Source organism: Chiloscyllium plagiosum, unplaced genomic scaffold, assembly GCF_037043375.1.
Source record: "Chiloscyllium plagiosum isolate Xiang-an unplaced genomic scaffold, Cpla_swu_hap1 HiC_scaffold_14, whole genome shotgun sequence".
NCBI classification, from domain to species: Eukaryota; Metazoa; Chordata; class Chondrichthyes; order Orectolobiformes; family Hemiscylliidae; genus Chiloscyllium; species Chiloscyllium plagiosum.
The window spans coordinates 39,401,952-39,426,460 of NW_028270152.1; the positions used below are offsets into that span (position 1 = coordinate 39,401,952).

A 24,509-nucleotide genomic window follows, 5' to 3' on the forward strand; every position below is an offset into this window, starting at 1 on the left:
GTAGGTGCTGTGTGAGAACCTTTGGTGAATTTCTGCAGTGCATCTTGTAGATAGTACAGACTGCTGCTATAGTGTTTGGGTGGTAGAGGGAGTGAATGTTTGTGGATGTGATGCAAATCAAGCGGGCTGCGTTGACCTGGATGGTGTCAAGTTACTGAATATTGTTAGAGCTTCATCAATCCAAGCAAGTGGAGAGTATTCCATCACACTGACTTGTGCATGTAGGTTTGTTCACTGAGCTGGAAGGTTCATTTTCAGACGTTTCATCACCATACTAGGTAACATCTTCAGTGATGGAAATGTGTTGCTGGAAAAGCGCAGCAGGTCAGGCAGCATCCAGGGAACAGGATAATCGACATTTCAGGCATAAGCCCTTCTTCAGGAACATCTTCAGTGAGCCTCCAAATGAAGCACTGGCGGTGTAGCCCAGTTTCTATTTATATGTTTGAGTTTCCTAGGGTTGGTGATGTCATTTCCTGTGGTGAATCATTTCCTATGTTGATGTCATTTCCTGTTCTTTTTCTTGGGGGTGGTAAATGGGATCCAAGTCAATGTGTTTATTGATAGAGTTCCGGTTGGAATGCCATGCTTCTAGGAATTCTTGTCATGTCTTTATTTGGTTTGTCCTAGGATGGATGTGTTGTCTCAGTCGAAGTGGTGTCCTTCCTTATCCCAACTGGAACTCTATCAACAAACACATTGACTTGGATTCCACTTACCATCCCCTGAGAAAAAGAACAGGAAATGACATCACCATATGAAATGATATTACCACAGGAAATGACAACACCAACCCTAGGAAACCCAAACATATAAATAGAAACTGGGCTATACCACCAGTGCTTCACTCAATTTTGATGCTCATGTGCACAGATCCTTGAAAGTGGCAGGACATATTGAGAGAGTAGTCAGCAAAATGCATGGTGTCTTGAGCTTCATAAATAGAGATATTGATATGAAACTATGCTGTGCGTTTACAAAATGCTGGTTAGGTCACAACTAGAGGATAGACTACACAGCATGGAATTTGTATTGCCAATGCCTTCTGTCTGGACAGATATTGTACAAACCATCCTCGAACCAATTAGCAGAATGTCTCCATTAATTTTACGGGCTGTAGCTACTACTCTGGGTTGGGGTCAGGATCTGGACCTGCTGTTTTCCCAACCTGGAAAGAAAATTGTCTGCCTGATGTCTACTGTTTAACTTGACAGGACATCAGAAATTGACTATCCAGTGTATGTGAAAATTGCAGGAAAATTATGACATAGTAAAAATTGACAGAACTTTATCTAAATTTTATGACTGTTAAATGGCTATTCCATTTTTGTGGAATATTCCCAAAATTGGAAAAACTAGAGTAATGTCCCTGCCTCTCATTATGAGGAACAATAATATCAAATACCTGATTTCCACGAAGATAGCTCATTCTATATTCTTCACGATCCTCATTCATTATTAAAATCAAAATGTAATTCCAATTACCAAGAACAAAACAGGGTATTCTCACCTTCCTGAACAGCTCCCTTAATTTGATTTTGCATACTTTATGGATGAATTGGCACAACAGGGTGTGTATGCTTTTTTCCCCATCAGTCTTTAGTGCAGAGTTCAAAAACAATTCAAAAATTTTGTGAATACTGCATATTTTACCAGGATTATCTGCAATTAGACAATCCTTGAACCCTAAATTGATGTGGTTACAGCTGCTCATGACAACTATTCATCACTCCATGTAATAAAGTCAACTTGAACTGAAAGGTGATTAAACCAGATTCAGTTAATCTGTGAGATAATGGTAACAAAATTTGATATAGCAATTAGCCTTGGAAGTTAACAAAGCTCTATAAGTGCACAATGAATGGTGCGAGGAGATGTGTAGTCTTTCAACATTAAGGTACAACTCCCTGCGACCATCTGTCTGGATAGGTACAGTCTCCTGCAGCACATGTCCAAGTAGCTCCACCTTCAATAGTAGTTTCTGTGCTGTGGGTGTAGCCTCTGTTGATTTCCTACACCATATCCCTGTACTTTGACCTCCTCTTGGCTGGATCTTTGCCTCTGTTGCTGAGGATATTGAGTCTCATTATCATAGGACCCAAGGTCTAAGAACTGCTGATTTCCAGGTGGTCAGTTGCACTCAGAATAATGACGGGACCCTCCCATAATGCCAGGAGATCACAACCCCCCACACTGTTCAGTATGTATAGACCAATCTCTCACAATCTTTAGAAAGCTGATGACATGCATGTCAATGGCTGACTGCCCTTCTCAACTGTGTTTCTTTCATGAGCTTACCTCCGTTGATGACTGGCTACTTGCTGTGTTGCTGCTCTGTGCACTTTGTCTGTCCTTGATTTAACAGGCAAGAACCCAAAACTTAATTTGAATAAATTGAGAACTAGAGTACACAGATTTAAAGTGTTTTGCAAAAAGATAATAATGTGAGAAAAAATATTTTCACAGAGTGGGTAGTTAGCATCTGGAATGTACTGCCTGGAAATGCAGTTGAAGCACGTTTAGTTGAGACATTTAAGAGGACGTTATATGAACATTCAAATAGAAACAATGTGTAGGGTTACAGGGAAAAAGTAGGAGATTTGCACTATGCCAAAATGCTCAGACAGTCATGACAGATATTGCACTTTTTCAATGGCTTCCCTCTTTCCTGTAATACATCTGTGATACTATAAGGTGCTATAGCTCACTAATAATATTAATTGACCTTATTCTTGAATCAGGCACATTTCCAGTGCTCATCTTCCCTGTTCTTATAAATCTTGTCAATAACCAAAACAGCAATGGAAACCTGACAATGATAGGCAAAGTTACAATTTTTAGTGCCTGCCCACCTTCATCTCTGCCCTGTTAGGACCTAAAGAACCTACCCAAAGGTGCTTCTTCACAGGAAGATAGAAAAATTTCTCAGACTGTCTTCAAACATCTCAATGGCAACAGCATATACCACATTATATATGAGGGAAGATATTGTTGATGGTACCTGAATATAACCAGTTTCATCTGAGTTTTATGAGTTTGATTATACTCTTCCAGGCACATCACTACTACATCATTAAACTCATGAATTGAAGGAACCTCTGCATATAATCGTTCATCTCCTTCCAAATCAGGATTCATGTAGTCACCAAACAATAGGCTTCTTAAATCCTCTTCAGTGACCTAAATAAAATGAATTGCTGAATTATCACACTAAATCCAGAAGCATTGTAAAGGATAGCAAATATTAATCATGAAAGAACTTAGGAATTTATCTCGGAAAATATTTTTTAATAATGAACACTAAAAGACTGGAAATGTGAAACTCTTTTTGTAAAGAGTCACTCCACAAAAGCTTACTTTACAAAACCATATTCAATAAGCAAAAACAAAAATCATTCCAGTTGCTCATAATTTGATATTTATTTTACTTAATTTATACTAATTCAAATGACATCAGTAATCCAGAATATCTTGTCTCTTTCAAATAGCTACTGCTCGGGATTGGTTACCCTGCATTTGTTTCTTCTCATACATATATGTACTTAATTGGCTTTTCTGAGTTAGCACTGAATTGGCTTAGTTGACTTTTGTGAGTTAGCACTGAATCTGCTTTCATCATCTTTTCTGTTACTGAATTCCAGATTCTAGAACTCTCTATAATTTACAGGAGTCTAGGGGATCACAGATTAAGTAAAATATCTGCAAACTTATGTTTGTTAGTTGTTTAAAGTTTTTGTGCTTTGAACCTGTTGGTTAAAACCAACGGAGGAATGGAATGTCTGCATTTGCTGACACCAGTGCATGAGTGCTATGCACTGCTTAAATTTGCATGTGTATTGAGGGATGTGGGCCTGAATCTCTTCCAACCTCCCACACTCTTCCTCCCATTTTTCTCTATCTGTCCTTTCTTTGAAGAAGAGTCATGGCATACTCAAAAAATTAACTCTTCCTCTTTCCACAGATGCTGAGCTTCATCAGTATTCTCTGTCTGCTTTAGATTTCCAGTATCCATAGTATTTTGCTTTTAATAGAATTTAAAACTTGGCCACAAACATTTGGTTGGAGGAAATATGCCAAACTTAGATCTGGAGGTAAATTCACAGCTAGTGACAAAATATAGCGATCTTATGTTTTGAAACTTGAAAGGGTTCAGAAAAGATTTACAAGGATGTTGCCAGGGTTGGAGGATTTGAGCTCTAGGGAGAGGTTGAATAGGCTAGGGCTGTTTTCCCTGGAGCGTCGGAGGCTGAGGGGTGACCTTATAGAAGTTTATAAAATCATGAGGAGCATGGAATGGGCTGCCAGAGGAAGTGGTGGAGGCTAGTACAATTGCAACATTTAAAAGGCATCTGGATGGGTATATGAATAGGAAGGGTTTGCAGGCATGTGGGCCAAGTGCTGGCTGGTGGGATTGGATTGGGTTGGGATATCTGGTTGGCCTGGACGAGTTGGACCGATGGTTCTGTTTCTGCGCTGTACATCTCTATGACTCTATGACTGTATGACTCTTATCCTTGCATTATATGAGAAAAAATTGAATCAAACTACATTATGGCAAGCAGTCAATATAACACAACTAGAAAACTTTAATTTTAAGCAAGCAAAATATCAAGAAATCAGACTCACATGTCCAGAGCCATGTGCCAAATGTTCAAATACAGAATCAAAATTCTCCCTGAAATGATCTTTCACAATGGTCCTTATCAGGTTAAACAACCAGGTACGATCCTGATCATCCACCAGGCGATCATAAAATACACGAAACACTTCATGGACAAACAGACGAATTAGCTCTCGCTTGCTCTCAACTGAATCTTTCTTAATAAGCAAACAGCCTTGGACAACCCGTGAGAAATCTCGCAAGTTAAAGGTGTAGTGGGATTTTGTAGGTGTAGGAAGTAGATTTTCTATGGCTTTTTTATAAACCTGGAATAGAATGAAAGGAAACAAATTTGAAATGTTGGAAGATTCATTACTATAAGTTGGTACTTACTTTAGTTTTTATTCTTAATTATCGTCAATTCATTATCTTTGTGATAGATGTAGAACTTCAATTTGTTCAACTTTAGCACCGGGTGCATATACTGTGTATGTTAGTGTAATAAAAGATTCAGAGATGATACTTATACAAGCAACAAACAAAGAAGTATTACATACAGCAATCAATTAGCAAATGTAAGTTACCAGATACTGCAAGGGAATGCAAGAATAAAAAAAATTAATACTGTATGGACTTCATGTGATGATGCTGAAAATGTGTTGCTGGAAAAGCGCAGCAGGTCAGGCAGCATCCAAGGAGTAGGAGAATCGACGTTTTGGGCATGAGCCCTTCTTCAGGAAAGGCTTTCCTGAAGAAGGGCTCATGCCCGAAACGTCGATTCTCCTGCTCCTTGGATGCTGCCTGACCTGCTGCGCTTTTCCAGCAACACATTTTCAGCTCTGATCTCCAGCATCTGCAGTCCTCACTTTCTCCTCCTTCATGTGATGATATCTGGAATGCTGCATATAATTTTTATTTCTATATTTAAGGACGTATAGAGGGGAACATCGATTATCCGAATACCAATTATCCAAAAATCGAATTATCCGAGCGAGGTCCCACTAGAAACATTACATCAAAGACGTGTTTCCAGCAGTGATCGGGTCTTTTGTTTACAGTGATTAAACAGGCACCATCTCCAAATGACTGACCTCCCGTCCTCTCTCTCTCTCTCTTTCTCCCCACTGTTTCCCTGGAGTTCTACAGAGGGATGTACTCTAACAACCACCACCCCAGCTTCCCAGGAATAATCTCTCCAACATTGTCCTGTACAGGGCAAATGTGAAACCTGTTAAAAAGTTGCAGTATAAAGTTGTGTGTGTGACTGTGGTTTTGTGTGTGTGTGTGTGTGTGCGCGTGCTATTTGTAGACTTACCTCCACAAAGGCAGCTGCAGCAACAGCGGTCTTGTTGTTGGTGTTCAGTCCGGCTGCCGCGGGGAGGGGGCTGGACTGGATGGGAGTGCGGAGGGGTGGCGGGGGCTCGTGCGCTTCGTGCTGAGTGGCAGGGGGTGGGCTGGACTGGGTTGGGGGGGGCGAGGTTGAACAGGGTTGGGGTGCGGGGGGCGGGGTTGGACCGGGTTGGGGGGCAGGGTTGGACGTGGTTCGGGGTTGGGGGATGGGGTTGGGTGAGGTTGGAACGGATTGGGGGATGGGGAAAGAGGGCAGAGTTGGACGGGATTCTGGGGGCGGGTGGAGGGCGGTGTTGGGGGTGGGGGTTCGCACGCTTTGTGTTGGGGAAGGGGGCTGGACCGGGTTTGGGGGAGCAGTGCTGAATGGCGGGGGCGATGTTGGGGCTGGGTGTCGCTCAATGTCTGCTGCTGCTGCTAGTCTCTTGAATAGGGAGCAGACTTTAAAACTCCGAGCCCCAGAGGAAAGGCATTTAATCGATTTTCCGAATGATCAATTATCCAAATGAAATAGTGCCCGCCCATCTCGTTCGGATAATCGAGTCCACTGTATATTTACATTGGAGACAGATCAGTGAAGGTTGGTCTTGAGATGAGGAGTTGTGCTATGATAAGAGATTGAGTAAATTGGAACTATATTAGACCTTGCCCATTCAGAAGAAAGAAAGATTATTTTATTGTAACATTCAGGATTGTCAATAGACTTGATAGAGCTGATACTGAGATGTTCTTTCCTTTGCTTAGTGAATTTAGAACACTGGAACACAGTTTCAGGACTAGAAACTCATCATCTAGGACTGAAATGAGAAGAAATTTCTTCACTCAAAAGGTTATGAATCATTGGAATTTCTATTCCAGCAGGCTGCGTTTGCGCCATCATTTAATTTATTTCAGAGTGAGATAAACAGATTTTTAGTATTGGAATAAAGAGATAAGGCAAGCAGACAGGAAAGTGGGGTTCAAGCCCAGCACCAGCTATGATCATAATTGAATGACAGAACAAGTTTGACGGCTGAATAATAATCACCTTTACTTATTTATTATGCATGAGAATGAAGAGAACAAGTCTGATTTTCAATCTACTCATTAAAAGGAAAGATAATCTGATAAAATACTATAAAAGAAATGGCTGTCCAGATCCATGTATCCATGGTCAAAATATTTTTTTAAAAAGGGCAACAGAGAGTCAAATTTATGTTTCAGCCATGTCTCCAACTCTACATTTTAAAATTTCAACCAATCCTAAACACAAGTTTTGGAAATGGGTAAGGACATGTTCGATTTCACCTTGGATTACTCAATGGATGCGATGAGCAACATTAAAAACATCTGCGTATAAAAGGGTGGCATGATATTCAAGTTACAAAATATCATCTGATAATAATAATCGTGATTTAGATCACAATAACACTGGATAGAATAACACTAGTTCCTGTTTGGTATCCAACATTTCTATGACATTGGAGGGGTGGGATTTAAATTTGAAAACTAGGAATGTCTGTGCTATTGATTTCAAAGGATTAACATTTCAAAACAGTTTACAAAATGTCACAGGACAGAAATTGACGAGCATTTTGTCCAATTTCAGGTGCTAAAAACGCAAGCAATATAATACTTTTCTGCTGGGATGCCATCGTGGGCGGCACGGTGGCACAGTGGTTAGCACTGCTGCCTCACAGCGCCTGAGACCCGGGTTCAATTCCCGCCTCAGGCGACTGACTGTGTGGAGTTTGCACGTTCTCCCCGTGTCTGCGTGGGTTTCCTCCGGGTGCTCCGGTTTCCTCCCACAGTCCAAAGATGTGCAGGGTCAGGTGAATTGGCCATGCTAAATTGCCCGTAGTGTTAGGTAAGGGGTAAATGTAGGGGTATGGGTGGGTTTCGCTTCGGCGGGTCGGTGTGGACTTGTTGGGCCGAAGGGCCTGTTTCCACACTGTAATCTAATCTAATCTAATCAAAAATGCTTGTAAAATATAGTAGACATATTAATTAAGACAAGGACTTCCCAAAACTGGAAATTCAAGCTCCCAATTTGAACTGTTTTCTGACAGCTGCGAGGCTCCTTTACATTTTAGCAGTTTTTGCTAGTAGATGTGCCCTAATGACAACTCTCTGAGGCTCAGTTATTGCAAAAAAAATCCCGTGAGTGGGTAGTTACTCAATTTTTCTTAGAGAAGCCCCGTCTTTTCGTCAATTCCCTCTTTAAGGGAGCTGACTACTATCGGAGTAATTCACCTCCTGAGACCCTAAAGCCTATCTATCATCTACAAGGCACAAGTCAGGAGTGTGATAGAATTCTACAATACACTCAAGAAGCTTGAAACCATCCAGGACAAAGCAGCCCGCTTGGTTAGCGCCACATCACTCAAAACCACTCACCATCCTGACTTGGAATTCTTCACTGTCACTTGGTCAAATTCCTAGAATTCCCTCCCTAAGGGCATTGTGGGTCTACTTATAGCAATTGGACTGTAGCAATTCAAGTCGGTAATTGACCATCATCTTCACAAGGGCAACTTGAGATGAGCAATAAATGCTAGCTCAGCTAGTGACACCTATGTCCCAAGAATGAATATAAATAAAGCTGCAAGGAGTGGGAGATGGGGTTGGCTTGGCCAGGGGGGGGGGGGGGAGGGAGGTTTGTTGTTAGGTAGGAGTTGAAGAACGGAGAGGTTGTTAGCAAGAGATCAGGGATTGAAGCTGTGAGAGATGGATGGTTAAAGGGAGTTTTCAAACTCTGGATGAACAAGCTTATTGTAAAATTACTTACCTCCAATGTAGCATTAACAATCTGATTTCCAATTGTAAAGTAATCTGTAGGAAATTCATTGTTACGGAGATAGAAAGCTACAATGTTTGAGAAAATACGGACCATTGTTTCATCGCTAAATGTATTGATAGTGCAAATATTGAAGTGACGCAGGAATCTAGGAGTAACAGGATTTCGACCACCACCTGGTGGACCCATTGCTGAAACCAGTTGTATATCAACCAAAGTGATCCTACTGGTGTCTTTCAGGTCATACCTGGAATATGTAAAACAATGTCATTGTTAGACTTTGGAAATGACTTTTGAGGCGCAAGGAAGAAGCCTGTTGGAGGTGGGATAGGAAGCAAACAAGTCGAGAAATTCTTGTCACCTCAGCTGGTTGCTTAAATTGCACTCTCCACCTCCAGTGGCAAGTAGCCAATGAGACCTTAAAAGGTCTTATTGAGGTTTCTCTTTATTGCAGACAGGAAACCTCCATTTGGCAGGTGGGCCTTTTGCAGTGGTTGAAACACAGCCAGTCACTGCAGAGTTGGAAGTCAAGCACACCATTTTGCTACCTAAACATCCTTCATCGCCTCAGACACCTTACAAAAAGCCACAGGCCACTGTGTTTCCCATCACAAAGGTTGTTTGGCAACTGTGACCATTTATATTCTCAAAACATTTAGAAGTGCTGAGACTACATTTCTGTCAAGGCACTCTCTTTGACCCTTATGCACACCAGAGGTTTCCACTCTTTATGTACTGACAGGCCTCTTATTGAGACCCTCGAGTAACAGCAGCCAACTAGGTGTCTAATTGGTTTGTGCATTTACCCTCTGGCCATTAATTAGCCAATTCCTCAAAAGTAACATTGACCTCTTCCTTGCTGGTTCTTGTCCTGGAAGTGATCCAAACATCAGGATCCCACTCTAAAACAAAAGTCCTGCCCATACACTTTGAATAAAGTGTATCTATCATTTGTGAATAATATTACAATTTTTTTGGTGTGTGAAACAGGGGAAAAGTTTTGGCACAGGCACTTCTACAGGTAATTTTTGGGGGAATGACTTATAAAAACTGTGAGTGATACAGTATTATTTTCATTAAGTACAACTGGCTTTATTTCATGGGTAAGTGAACTGATTCAAATCACTTGTTTGTCCTAAAGGAAATTAAAGTTTCCTTCCTGAACTATGTCAGATTAAGGTTAAATATGTGGTTAATAAAATTAAAAGGCGTGCTTTTCTTTAAACCTCTGTGGTAGAGCAATAAGGGAGATGCAGAGTATTTGCTGATTTGTGCTATTTGTATTTTTCCACTGACAAGCAATAAAATATATTATTTGATTTTCTTCAGAGACTATAGACGTAATGAATACAATATCTGTGCCAAACAAAATATTATCCGAATAAAGTTTAGATAAACTTAAATGTTTGACAATAGCTTCAAGCTGCATTGTTACCAGTTTCTGTGGTCAAAGTATTGTCTGAGCAGTTCAATAGGAGGCTGAGCACCATATATTTCCAACGCTGGCATGTTCATATCATCTACAAAGATCACACATTTCTTTCCCATTGGAGGACCATACACTCCCTTCCGTCTCTTATCCAGTCTGGACATGATAATATTCTGTTAGAAGAATAAAAATCAAATTAACCTCACATTTGTACAAAATAGAAACAATTGCAGTTGATGTCTGATTTGGAGCACATCTTCGGTACTATTGCTAGAATGTTGTCAGAACCCATAGCCTTTGCAATATCCAGTGCCTCCCGCTGCTTGTCAATACCATGTGGAGGCAATCAAATTGGAGACTTCTGGAGGAGGCTGAAATGGATCAGCAATTCTGGCTGAAAATTGTTGCAAATATTTCAGCTCATATTTTGCACAGATGTGCTGAGCATCCCTCTCATTTAGGATAAGGATATTTGTGAAGCCTCCTTTATTAAGTTGATTAATTGTCCTCAAAAATTTACAACTGGATGTGACAGGACTGTAGAGCTGAGATCAGATCCATTTGTTGTGAAATCACTTAACCCTGTCTATTATTTACTGATTATGCTGTTTGGCAGGCAAGTAGTCTTGCTTTGTAACTTCACCAGGTTGACACTTCACTTTTGCATTTCCCTTGTGCTGCTCCTGGTGATATCATTGAGTCCTGGCCTCGTGGTAGTGGTGCAATGGAAGATATAACAGGTCACGAGGTTACAACTTGTTTTGGAGTACAATTCTGCTACTGGTGATGGCCCACAGTGTGCAGGATGCCCAGTCTTTAGTTGGTAGTTTAGAGAGTTTGAGAGTACCTCCTAAAATTTATAAAATAATATATCAGTGAATCCAAGCAGTAAGTCACTTCAGGTAGTCTATTATGACCCACCTTTCCTCCCTGCAGTACTTCATTGAGGCATGGAGCCTTAAGTTCCAATGATCTCTCGCTCTGGTTATCACAAATAGGCCACCTTCATGAAGGTAATGGATTAGGTTTAGGTTTAAGCAATAGAGTTTACTGCTGGGAAAAACACCTGCTGGCAAGGCTATGCCAAGGACCTATCCAATAGGGCTCCCATACTGCACCACCAAAATGCTATTATTATGATCCCAGCTGATATTATCACTGGACAAGTCAGATTCTAGTAGGAAACCTCGTTTTATTGGTCATAGTTTGAATTGTTTTGGTTTTAACAAAGTCATCTCTCATTGAATCGTAAGCACACAACACTGCATATTTTGCTTTGACAATAAAACTGAAGTTGATGAACAAAAAAAACCAAACCATCAACTTATAATAAAAAATCAAAGATTTTTCGACACATAGTAGAAGTATACTCTTACTAATCATGCAACACTCCTTAACAAATTGAAATGAAACCAAACAACTCCTCTTTAGAAACCATAACACCCTCTGGTACCACATCCCAAAACACCACATTTACAATACTCACACAAGACTCCCTATATCTAAACCTTGTTAGGTTTAAGTCAATTTTCAACTGGAACTACAGATAGCTTCTTCCTGGAGTTATCAAACACCTGAGCCTAAATGTAGCCCATCTTAAATAAACTCCCCAGGATTCCATCCCTATACAAAATAAAAGCCGAAAGAACTGTGAATACTGTAAATCAGGAACAAAAACTGAACTTGCTGAAAAAGCTCAGCAGGTCTGGCACCATCTGTAAAGAGAAATCGACGTTAATGTTTCAGCTCCAGCATCTCTTCCTCAGTTCTGAGGACACAAAACATTAACATTGATTTCTCTTCACAAATGCTGGCAGGCCTGTTGAGCTTTTCCATGAACTTCTGTTTTTGTCCTATCCAAATACCTCTGGTCTGGGACTCACAGCAACTCCTCACTTGAAGGTAATCTACTTCATTATCCATCCTTCTCTTCTCAGGTGCACTAGACTACAGAGCCATGCTATTCCAAAGATTTCATAGGGCCACTCAAAGCTCAAAATTGAAACCAAAGATCTTACTCTCTAAACCACAGGCTGTTCCTCCAAGCTCAAAACGAAATTCCTGAAGCCTCGATCAAACTTGAGTCCCATTAATTACCTTGCTAGTGGAAACTGCAGGGAATGGGCACAATTGAAATGTGGAGCTTATTCAAAGAAAAACTACCGCATGTCCTTTATAGGTATGTACTTGTCAGGCAGGGAGGAAGTGGTCGAGCAAGAGAGCTGTGATTTACTAAAGAAGTTGAATCTCTTGTCAAGAGGAAGAAGACTTATGTTCGGATGAGATGTAAAAGCTCAGTTAGGGCACTTAAGATTTACAAGTTAGCCAGGAGGGGAAATCAGAAGTCGTTGGCAGGTTGGATCAAGGATAACTCTAAAGCTTTCTATAGGTATATGAGGTATGCCGAGAGAAAGATTAGGGCCAATAAACTTGTGTGTGGAGTCACAGGAGATAGGGGAAGCGCTAAATGAATATTTTTTGTCAGTATTCACACTGGAAAAAGAATGTTGTCAAGGAGAATACTGAGATACAGGTTCCTTGATTAGATGGGATTGACGTCACCTTCTCAAACAACTCAGTTTGTGAAGCATGACCTACCTTTCACAAAACTGTGTTGACTATTCCTAATCAACTTATTCATCTCTAGATGATTATAAATCTTATCTCTCATAACCTTTTCCAACACTTTACCCACAGCCAAAGTGTATCACCTCACAACTGCGTACAGTTCTGGTCACCGCAATATAGGAAGGATGTGGAAGCTTTGGAAAGGGTTCAGGGGAGATATAATACAATGTTGCCTGGTATGGAGGGAAGGTCTTGAGGAAAGGCTGAGGGACATGAGAGTGGGTTCATTAGAGAGAAAAGGTTGAGAGGTGACTAAATTGAAATTTTTAAGATAATTGGAGGGTTAAATTGGTTGGACAGTGTGAGCCTTTTTCCTCAGATGGCGATGGCTAGCACGAGGGGACATAGCTTTAAATTGAGGGGTGATAGACATAGGACAGATGCCAGAGGTCCAGCTTCCTCAGAGCTGAAAATGTGTTGCTGGAAAAGCGCAGCAGGTCAGGCAGCATCCAAGGAGCAGGCGAATCGACGTTTCAGACATGAGCCCTTCTTCAGGAATGAGGGATGTGTGTCCAGCAGGCTAAGATAAAAGGTAGGGAGGAGGGACTTGGGGGAGGGGCGTTGGAAATGCGATAGGTGGAAGGAGGTTAAGGTGAGGGTGATAGGCCAGAGTGGGGGTGGAGCAGAGAGGTCAGGAAGAAGTTTGCAGGTTAGGAAGGTGGTGCTGAGTTCGAGGGTTGGGACTGAGACAAGGTGGGGGGAGGGGAAATGAGGAAACTGGAGAAATCTGAGTTCATCCCTGTGGTTGAAGGGTTCCTAGGCAGAAGATGAGGCACTCTTCCTCCAGCCGTCGTGTTGCTATGGTCTGGCGATGGAGGAGGCCAAGGACCTGCATGTCCTTGATGGTGTGGGAGGGGGAGTTGAAGTGTTGAGCCACGGGGTGATTGGGTTGGTTGGTCTGGGCCACTCCCTCCGTGACTCCCTCGTCAGGACCACAACCCCCACCAACCCAACCTCCACTCCCAGCACCTTCCCCTGCAACCGCAAGAAATGCAAAACTTGCACCCACACCTCCCCCCTTACTTCCCTCCAAGGCCCCAAGGGATCCTTCCATATCCACCACAAATTCACCTGCACTTCCACACACATCATTTACACACATCATTTACTGCATCCGCTGCACCCGATGTGGCCTCCTCTATATTGGGGAGACAGGCCGCCTACTTGCGGAACGTTTCAGAGAACACCTCTGGGACACCCGGACCAACCAACCCAACCACCCAGTGGCTCAACACTTCAACTCCCCCTCCCACTTCACCAAGGACATGCATCACTTTAAAAAGTGATGAAGGATATTTACCTGAATCTGATTAGCACTAGTTCGTGCAGAAAAGTTTATGAAAAAAGGTACATAACGGTCCTTATCCAAATTGTTCATTAGTTTATCTTGAACATATAGTGATTTCCCAGTGCCAGTCTGACCCACAAACAGAAGAGGTCTGTGTGAATTAAAAAGAGCATGAGTTTTACAAATTGTTTAAAATCATAATATAACAATATTTCTAACTGTATACGTATTCTATAAAATGAACATAGATGCAAATTTGCTGGTACAAAAACTTGATTAAATGTATATTACTGCATATAAATTATATACATAAATTAATTAATAGTAGCATGCTTTTGTTTTCTTTTATTCTTATGGTATACATTTATTTGAAAAGTAAATCTGAATAGTACTCAGGGCACTTGCATGACATGACACTAAGTTTGATAGCATGATAGCGCAGCATTAACATATATAAATAATTATAAATTATCCTCATGTTCATGACTATCTGCACTAATGGTAACTTATTAATTCAATTTACTTCAATTATTTTGTTAATTTTATTGCTAGCGATCACTATTGTGATAATATTGAGATTATCTGATTTTCTAGAGGGATGTTTTTGTTCTCGCAGCAGAGAGCGGCGGGAGCTGAGCGGAAGTCCAGGCGGAGCGCAAAGCCGGTCGGGAAGGTAAGTGATTGCTATTAGAGTGGGTGAGTTCTAAACCCCAGGTCCTACAAAGTAGGGTCGCCCTCCCTCCCTCCTCCTCTAACCTAAATTAAGAGTCCACAGACTTGCCCCAAAAAGAGGGTCTAAGGAGGTTTGGATCGAAGAGTGAGGCTTCAGCTCAGGAATCTTTGACAAGGAGGTTGAGTGAAGTGATTACGCCACAGTGGAAGAGGGTGAAGACATGACTGCCCAGCTGCTCCAGTGCGCTACGTGCTTGATGTGGGAGGTCAACGACTCTGGAGTGTCTGGCTTGTATAAGTGTGGAAAGTGTGTGCACATTCAGCTATTGACCGAGCATATTGCAATGTTGATGAAAGAACTCGAGGACCTTAGGCTCATTCGAGAGAACGAGATCTTTCTGGACAAGACCTTCAGCGATGTTATTACACCAATCATGCCAGAAGAGAGTAGAAGAGAGCAGACGATGAGGAAGGCAGAGAGGAGACAGGTGCAAGCGACCCCGGGAGAAGTACCTGTCAGGAACAAGTTGAAGCTTTTGGAAACAGTAGAGACTGATGACACTGCCAGTTCGCAAGGCGGCCAGGTCTGCCAATCAAAAGTTGGCGCAGAGGCAGAGCGGAAGAGTCGGACATTGCACAGAGCCGTGGTAATAGGGGACTCCATCGTGAGAGGAACTGACCGGGGTTTTTGTGGCAGCAGACGGGATTTAAGGATGGTGTGTTGCCTTCCTGCTGTCAGGGTGAAAGACATCGCGGACAAAGTGCAGGAAATCCTCAAGGACGAGGGTGAAGAGCCAGAGGTGGTGGTACATGTCGGCACAAATGATGTCGGGAAGAAGAGGAGGAACATACTACAGCAGGACTTCGGAGAACTGGGAAGAAGGCTGAAAAGCAGGACGTCCAAGGTGGTTATCTCCGGTTTGCTTCTCCTCGTGCTGGTGTGGCCAGAAATAGGGAGATAATGGACTTGAACGTGTGGTTGGGGAACTGGTGCAGGAAGCAAGGATTTAATTCTTGGATCACTGGGGTATATTTTGTGTTAAGCATAAATTCTACAAGAGAGACGGTTTGCACCTTAATAGGTTAGGGACCAGCATTCTGGCAGGCAGGTTTTCTACTGCAGCACCGCTACATTTAAACTAAGTAGTGGGGGGGGAGGGGACAAACTGGATGTTTAAAAAGGAAATTGAAGGGAAAGTTAGAACAAGAGAAGTCAAGAAAGACAACTGTATCAACGAGGCAGAAAACTCGGAAAGGGATCATGCTGTAAGGTTGAGTGAAATAGGGGTTGATGGGAAGGGTGAGAGCAGTAACAAATTATAAATACTATACATAAATGCACGAAGCATTAGACAAAAGATGGATGAGCTTTTGGAAATTAGCAGATACGATATTGTGGGGATAACTGAGATGTGGCTTCAAGTGGACAGGGCCTGGGAAATGAATATTCAAGGCTACACGTGCTATCGTAAGGACAGACTGACGGGCAGTGGGGGTGGGGTGGCCTTGTTGGTAAGGGAGGATATTCAGTCCCTTGCGTGGGGGGACCTAGAGTCAGGGGATGTAGAGTCAGTGTGGATAGAGCTGCAAAATACTAAGGGTAAAAAGACCCTCTTGGGAGTCATCTACAGGCCCCCAAACAGTAGTCTGGATGTCAGATGTAAGCTGAATCAAGAGCTGAAATTGGCCTGTCGTAAAGATGTTACGACAGCTGTTATGGGGGACTTTAACATGCAGGTAGACTGGGAGAATCAGGATGGTATTGGACCTCAAGAAAGAGACTTTGTGGAGTGCCTCAGAGATGGATTCTAGAGCAGCTGGTGGTGGAGCCGACCAGGGAGAAGGCAATTCTGGATCTGGTATCGTGTAACGAACCAGAATTGGTCAGAGACCTCGAAGTGAAGGAGCCATTGGGAAGTAGTGACCATAATACATTAAGCTTCAATCTGCAATTTGAGAGGGAAAGGGTACAGTCGGAAGTGACAGTACTTTTGTTGAATAAAGGGAACTATGGAGCTATGAGGGAGGAGCTGGCCAAAGTTCAATGGTGCAATACCTTAGTAGGGATGACCGTGGAGGAACAATGGCGGATATTTCTGTGTATAATGCAGAAGTTGCAGGTTCATTCCTAAAAGGAAGAAAGATCCCAGGAGGAGGCATGGGCGGCCGTGGCTGATGAGGGAAGTTAAGAAACATATAAAGTTAAAAGAGAAAAAGTATAACATAGCAAAGATAAGTGGGAAAACTGAGGACTGGGAAGCTTTTAAAGAGCAACAGAGGATTACTAAGAAGGAAATTTGCAGAGGAAAAATGAGGTACGAAGGTAAATTGGCCAATAATATAAAGGAGGATAGTATAAGCTTTTTTAGGTATATGCAAGGCAAAAAAATGGTTAGGACTAAAATTGGGCCCTTGAAGACAGAAACAGGGGAATATATTACGGGGAACAAAGAAATGGCAGAGGGATTAAATGGGTACTTCAGATCTGTGTTCACTGGGGAAGACACAAGCAATCTCCCTGAGGTAATAGTGGCTGAAGGACCTGAACTTAAGGGAATTTATATTTGCCAGGATTTGGTGTTAGAGAGACTGTTAGGTCTGAAGGTTGATAAGTCTCCGGGGCCTGATGGTCTGCATCCCAGGGTACTGAAGGAGGTGGCTCTGGAAATCGTGGATGCATTGGTGATTATTTTCCAGAGTTCGATAGATTCAGGGTCGGTTCCTGAGGATTGGAGGGTGGCTAATGTTATACCACTTTTTAAGAAAGGTGGGAGAGTGAAAGCAGGAAATTTTAGACCAGTTAGTCTGACCTCAGTGGTGGGAAAGATGCTGGAGTCTATTATAAAATGAAATTACGGCACATCTGGATAGTAGTAACAGGATAGGACAGAGTCAGCATGGATTTATGAAGGGGAAATCATGCTTGACTAATCTTGTTGAATTTTTTGAGGATGTAACTCTGAAGATGGACAAGGGAGATCCAGTGGATGTAGTGTACCTGGACTTTCAGAAAGCTTTTGATAAAGTCCCACACAGAAAGTGAGTAAAATTAGGGCACATGGTATTGGGGGCAAAGTACTAGATTGGATTGAAAATTGGTTGGCTGATAGGAAACAAAGGGTAGTGAAAAACGGCTCCATTTCGGAATGGCAGGCAGTGACCAGTGGGGTACCGCAGGGATCCGTGCTGGGACCGCAGCTTTTTACAATATATGTTAATGATATAGAAGATGGAACAGCAATAACATTAGCAAATTTGCTGATGATACAAAGCTGGGTGGCAGGGTGAAATGTGATGAGGATGTTAGGAGATTACAGGGTGACCTGGACAAGTTAGGTGAGTGGGCAGATGCATGGCAGATGCAGTTGAATGTGGATAAATGTATGGTGGCAAGAACAGGAAGGCAGATTACTAACTCAATGGAATCAATTTAGGTAAAGGGGCAGTACTGAGAGATCTGGGTGTTCTTGTACACCAGTCAATGAAGGTAAGCATGCAGGTACAGCAGGTAGTGAAGAAGGCTAATAGCATGCTGGCCTTCATAACAAGAGGGATTGAGTATAGAAGCAAAGAGGTTCTTCTACAGCTGTACAGGGCCCTGGTGAGACCACACCTGGAGTACTGCGTGCAGTTCTGGTCTCCAAATCTGCGGAAAGACATTCTGGCTATTGAGGGAGTGCAGCGTAGGTCCACGAGGTCAATTCCTGGAATGGCGGTATTACCTTACACTGAAAGACTGAAGCGACTGGGCTTGTATACCCTTGAGTTTAGAAGACTGAGAGGGGATCTGATTGAGACGTATAAGATTATGAAAGGATTGGAGGCAGGAAACATGTTTCCGCTGATGAGTGAGTGCCGAACCAGAGGACACAGCTTAAAAATACGGGGTAGACCATTTAGGACAGAGATGAGGAGAAACTTCTTCACCCAGAGAGTGGTGGCTGTGTGGAATGCTCTGCCCCAGAGGGCAGTGGAGGCCCAGTCTCTGGATTCATTTTAGAAAAGAGTTGGATAGAGCTCTCAAAGATAGTGGAATCAAGGGTTATGGAGATAAGGCAGGAACAGGATACTGATTAGGAATGATCAGCCATGATCATATTGAATGGTGGTGCAGGCTCGAAGGGCAGAATGGCCTACTCCTGCACCTATTGTCTATTGTCTATGTTAATGTCAAGACTAGTTCTTACTTTGATTTTTAAAAAGGGTGCTGATGGGGATCTGCCATTAAAATTATGTTTGGATTTACCTACACTCAAATGGCACATTGCTGAATCTTCCACTATCAACATCCTGGAGTTACCATTAACCAGAAACCTGTGACAAGAGTGGATCCGAGACAATGAATTCTGAAAAAATTAATTCACCTCCTATCGCCAAGGTACAAGTCAGGAATATAATGGAACACTGTCCACTTGCCTGGATGAATCCAGCTACCTGACATCATCTAAAACAAAGCAGACTACTTGATTAGCACTCCATATGTCACCTATAACATTGTATCCCTTTGTGAATGATGAACAGTGGCAGCAGTGTATACCATCTACAAGAAACTCTGCTGCAACTCACCAAAGGTTCTTTAACCACACCTCCCATCACACCCACATCCTCCACTAACCATAAGGCCAGAGGCAGTAGATGCCTCTTTTAAGTTTGTTAGTTTTTGTTTGAGAGTGTTGGTGGATTTGTATGCTACTAGGGTTCCGAGTGGTCTTAGTAGTCTGGCTGTCATTTCTGAAACTTCTTTGATGTATGGTAAGGTGGTTACCAAACAAAAACTAACAAACTTAAAAGACCCAGTACAACCTATGGATAAAACCAACGTCATTCTACAAAATTCCATGCAAGGACTGCCACAAACACTACGTAGGACAAACAGGAAGAAAGTTAGCCACCAGGAAACACGAACACCAGCTAGCCACAAAAAGACACGACCCTCTCTCCCTCGTAGCCCTACATACGGATGAAAAAAACCACCATTTCGACTGGGATAACACATCTATCCTGGGACAGGCTACGCAAAGACATGCCAGAAAATTCCTAGAGGCCTAGCACTCCAACCACAACACCATAAACAAACACATATCAAGATACCATCTATCAACCCCTCAGAAAACGAACAGGAAATGACATCACCACAAACCCCAGGAACCCCATCCAGGGCAAACATATAAATTGAAAGCAGGAGACAACAGCTTCGCTTCACTTGGAGATCGCCACTGATGATGTTACCTAGCCAGGTAATAAAACGTCTGGATATCAAATCTACAGCTCAGTGAGCAAACCTACACCCTAAACTTCAACCTGAGCTACAAACCTTCACAAACCTTGCAACAACACTTCATCTACTTGGTATCTCATAATTACATTACAGTTTAATCTATGTTATAGGGCCCTGATTAAAATATTGAAAGTATTCTCCCATCTGGAACAGAACAGTCCACAAGAAAGCCTAAAAAATAATGGAAATAAACAGATATTTTTTGATCATTTACTATTCCAGTCACAGCATGAGGAGGCTGTAAATCTCAGCCCCTGTATGCATAAAGTTGTTATTGGTGCATTGCATTCAATTCTAGTCACCCCACTACAGGATATAGAGGCTTTAGAGAAGATATGGAAGAGGTTTACCTGGATGCTGCCTGGATTAGAGGATATGAGCTATAAGGAGAGGCTAGAAAAACTCAGGTTGTTTTCTCTGGAGCAGTGGATGCTGAGTGGACACTTGATGGAGGTCACTAAAATTGTGAGATGCATCGATAGGGTTGATGGTCAGAATCTTATTCTCAGAGTCAAAACATCTAATACCCCGTGCATTTAAGGTAAGAGGAGGAAAGTTCAAAAGATGTGAGGGGCAAATATTTTTACAGAGTAGTAGGAGTCTGGAATGGGCTGCCAGTTTTGGTGGTGGAGGCAGATACAATAGGGATGTTAAGGGACTTTTAGATAAGTACATGAATGCACAAGGAATGGAGGGATATAGACGAAGGGCAGGCAGAAGGGATTACTTTAATTTGGCATCATGTTTGGCGAAACGTGCTTGTGAAAAGTGGATGTCGCAGTGGGATGTCTCCTATGCTGCCTTCCCTGGATAGATGCATTCCAACCAACCTCTCATTCATGTTGCAAGCATGCAGACTCTACTATTGACCAGAAAGATGGCTCCTTTGTCACCTGTTCCTGAGTTTGTGGGAATATTGGATGTACAAGATGTAGCTTTTCCAGTGACTGAACAGTGTAAAGAAAGTAGACAAGTGTTAAAATGGTGTGGGTAAAATCTTCTGATCTTGGTGAGCTTGGATATGGGATGGGTATTTAATTTCGTGGGGTGATGGCACATCTGAACCTTACCACCTTTGCACCTCCAACAGAAATAAATTCTGAGTGGGAAGTCCTATGGTCAACATTTCAACTCTGCTATCAAATAAGTCCCTTAAGTGGCCAACTAATAACTTCTTAAGAACTCATCCTGTTATGACTGGGATTGATCCAAATGTAGACGAGCCTTTCATCATGCACCATTCATGACAACTGTGTGACAAGCTGTGTGAGCCACAAATGTGGGTAATCTGTCCCTGGTATGGGGAATAGACATCATGGAAAGAAGAGGGGAGGGTAGGTTAAATGAGGCTTCCCTCACAACTCTCTGCAAACCCGACCCTCTGACCACCACCTACTCACACTATTTACCTGAGCCGTGAATCCCCAAAAGTCTGAAATTTCAGGATGTGTCCTTTCAGCAGCAGTCACTGATTTTCATTGCTATTGGCCAGCAACACTCACTAAGGCAAGCTTTCTGGCTCCAGGGGCTTGATTCTTAGGGAAGGACCATTGTGACCTTGCCACTTCCTGACTAATGTGTGGCTTGGCAGGCATTCCTGAAGGTAGGCAGCTGAGGACCTATACTTTCAGTACATTCTACAGGCAAGACATTGGCACCACAAGAAGATTCTGCTCCTTATGGATTTCACCCAGAGACCTGATGAGCATGACATTTCAACTCCTTCCATTGTTCAAAACTAAATCTAAACTAAACCACTGACAGAGCCCTTCCCACACTAAACTCCAATCCAGACATCTCATGTGTTGGAAACATTGCCAAAATGCTCATTGTAAGGTTTGCGACATGAACTTTCCACCCTTCTTCCTGTCACTTTGAACCTGGTCCTGCCATTTCCCCCACCTTACCAGGATGCCATCAATGCTCCTAATTCCCTCTATACATGCCCATCCCCAGAATCCTTCATCCTTATTGATCTCAAACCTTCGTGGAAGTTGTAATGCTCTTACTCCCCTCTCTTGTGAGTTCAGCTCAAAATCTAGCAACCTTAAACCTAACTGCACAAAGTGAAAAGGTGCATGGCACATTTAAACAAACATGAAGTCGGTGCCATGAGATTCTCATGTGCCACTGACTTTAGAATCCCTACACAGTGTGAAAAGAGGCCTTTTGGCCTATTGAGTCTGCACAACCTTCCGAAAAGCATTCCACCCAAACCCAAGCACCTAACCTATTCCCACGTCAAATCCAGCTAGCCTGCACATCCCTAGGCACCACACATAATTTAGCATGGCCAATTTGCCTAAACTGCACATCTTTGGACTATGGTGGAAACTCACGCAGACACAGGGTGAACATGCAAATTCAAAACGTAGTCGCCCAGGTCCTTGGTGCTGTGAGGTAGCAGTGTTAATCACTATGCTGCCCTCATCTGGATAATTTGCAAGATATACCAGTGTAAGGGGCAGATAAATTCATACTACATGAGAGGAAAGTGCTGTTTGATTGACAAACACATGTCTCATATAGTCTAAATGTTGTTTTCTCTTTATATTGGTATTTCTTGCAAATTATCCTGATGAGTGCAAGACAAAAAAAAACTTTGACAAAAGTATCCTTTCTCAGCAATTGTCTTGGTATCTTAACTCACCATCAGGAAATATAAATTTTGGCTCAGGCCTAATTCAGTCATCTCATATGCTGCCAATCCTGCCCTTGGAGCCTCTATAAAATTCACTTATCTACAGACAGCATGTGGGCTAGTTTTCTTACATTTGAATTATCATTATGACTGTTATGTAGTGTAAATGAGAACCGCAGTGAGTCAACAAATATTCTAATAAACAATATCTTCCTTACCTTCCATTTGTAACACAGATGTCCAACAGATAAGTATATCTGACTGTGTCCATAGTAGGAACTATAATCTCTTGGACTTTAGTTTTCTTATCACCCAGTGCAACAGATTTTATTGTTTCATTCCAGTGGACCCAACGTCCTCTGCCTTTAAACTGATAAAAGCATTGCAAATTCAATAGGAAACAGTACATAGTTCAAAGTAAAAATTATGCTGTGTGTATTAAATTAATTTCATGTCACTTTTCCCAACCATTTCTTTTAGTTTTGTTCACCTCCTCAAAATAAACACACATACACATTTTTAGAGGTGGGTAATCTAACTGTCACCTTTGGATGCCATTTCAGTTGCCAAGGGAAACAATATAGAGATGGAAATGTGTTGCTGGAGAAGCGCAGCAGGTCAGGCAGCATCTAGGGAACAGGAGAATCGACGTTTTGGGCATTAGCCCTTCTTCAGGAATCATTCCTGAAGAAGGGCTAATGCCCGAAACGTCGATTCTCCTGTTCCCTAGATGCTGCCTGACCTGCTGCGCTTCTCCAGCAACACATTTCCATCTCTGATCTCCAGCATCTGCAGACCTCATTTTCTCTTCAAGGGAAACAATATACCCCGCTTGCTTAATCAAAACTTCTTTATTTTGAAAACCTATACTAAATCTTCCCTTAAGCTATTCTGCACTATGGAGAAGTATTTTAACTTTTCCAGTCTTTGAAGTCTTTCATCCCTATTATCATTTTGGTCAAACCCCTCAGTACCCTCTCCCAACAATTAACAAACCACCTAAAATCTGGGTCCCACAATTGTACAAATTAACCCATGTGAGTCTAACCCGTTATTTGTAAATGTATGGCATAATTTGTTTGTTTATTTATTCAATGCCTCTAGTGACAAAGACATGTATCCCATAATGTTTCAATTATACATTAATGGCACATATTGAGAAACATAGGGCTCTTAGATCCTTTCCAAACTGGTGCCACATTGTGTGTATGATAAAGTTCAGGAAGTTTAATTTTTAAAATAGAGGTAAATGGATTTTGGTTTCAGTTCTGTATAGGTATTTGTTTTTAAAGAGATCAGAGAACCATTTGGAAAATTGATCTAGTTACATTTCAAAGAAAGCACGTTCCTCAGCAGGTGCCTAACCAGATACCTGTGGTATTATTGATGAAGTATTTACATTGTGCTGTTTATGACAGAGAAAAACAAATGATTAGGACACTTGGGGGTTTCCTTTGAGTTCAGTTCAGAAGAATCAGGTTTTCAGTTCAAGAGAACAGTTTGACCACAGCAGAGGGCAGATTAATTTGTGAAATATCCAGTTGTGAGAAATTTAAATCTTGCAATTGTAATAGCCCAAGGTGGAAAATCAGTGAGAGTCAGGTACTTAATGAATTAAACAGTTAAGAAAGGAATGATATTCTTTTGGGACTGAGAATCTTCTGTTGGAAGAAGGTTGCTTTTTTTTGTTGTTGATTTCTTAAAATTTACTTACACATATATATATATATAGCTTTGTTTTAGTTTATGGAGTAATAAATTTAAGTTCTTATGTTTAAAGAAGCTTGGCAACCTTGTTTGAACATGCTCAGTATCCAACCACCACGGCACCCCACTGGAAAAATAAAACG

The 24,509-nt window shown here is 42.0% G+C and overlaps 1 protein-coding gene across 2 annotated transcripts in view; it reads right to left on the minus strand.

Annotated features, from left to right (window-relative positions):
* The window catches only part of dnah12 (dynein, axonemal, heavy chain 12), a 284,710-nt gene that overhangs the window by 118,116 nt on the left and 142,085 nt on the right, over positions 1-24,509 (minus strand). For both annotated transcript variants that reach the window (XM_043708118.2, XM_087994328.1), the window contains 6 exons: positions 22,878-23,029; positions 14,081-14,219; positions 10,159-10,325; positions 8,715-8,970; positions 4,627-4,926; positions 3,002-3,180 (listed from right to left, as the gene is read on the minus strand). In XM_043708118.2, coding sequence (XP_043564053.1) covers positions 3,002-3,180; positions 4,627-4,926; positions 8,715-8,970; positions 10,159-10,325; positions 14,081-14,219; positions 22,878-23,029 — 1,193 coding nt within the window. The remainder of the gene's footprint in view (positions 1-3,001; positions 3,181-4,626; positions 4,927-8,714; positions 8,971-10,158; positions 10,326-14,080; positions 14,220-22,877; positions 23,030-24,509) is intronic.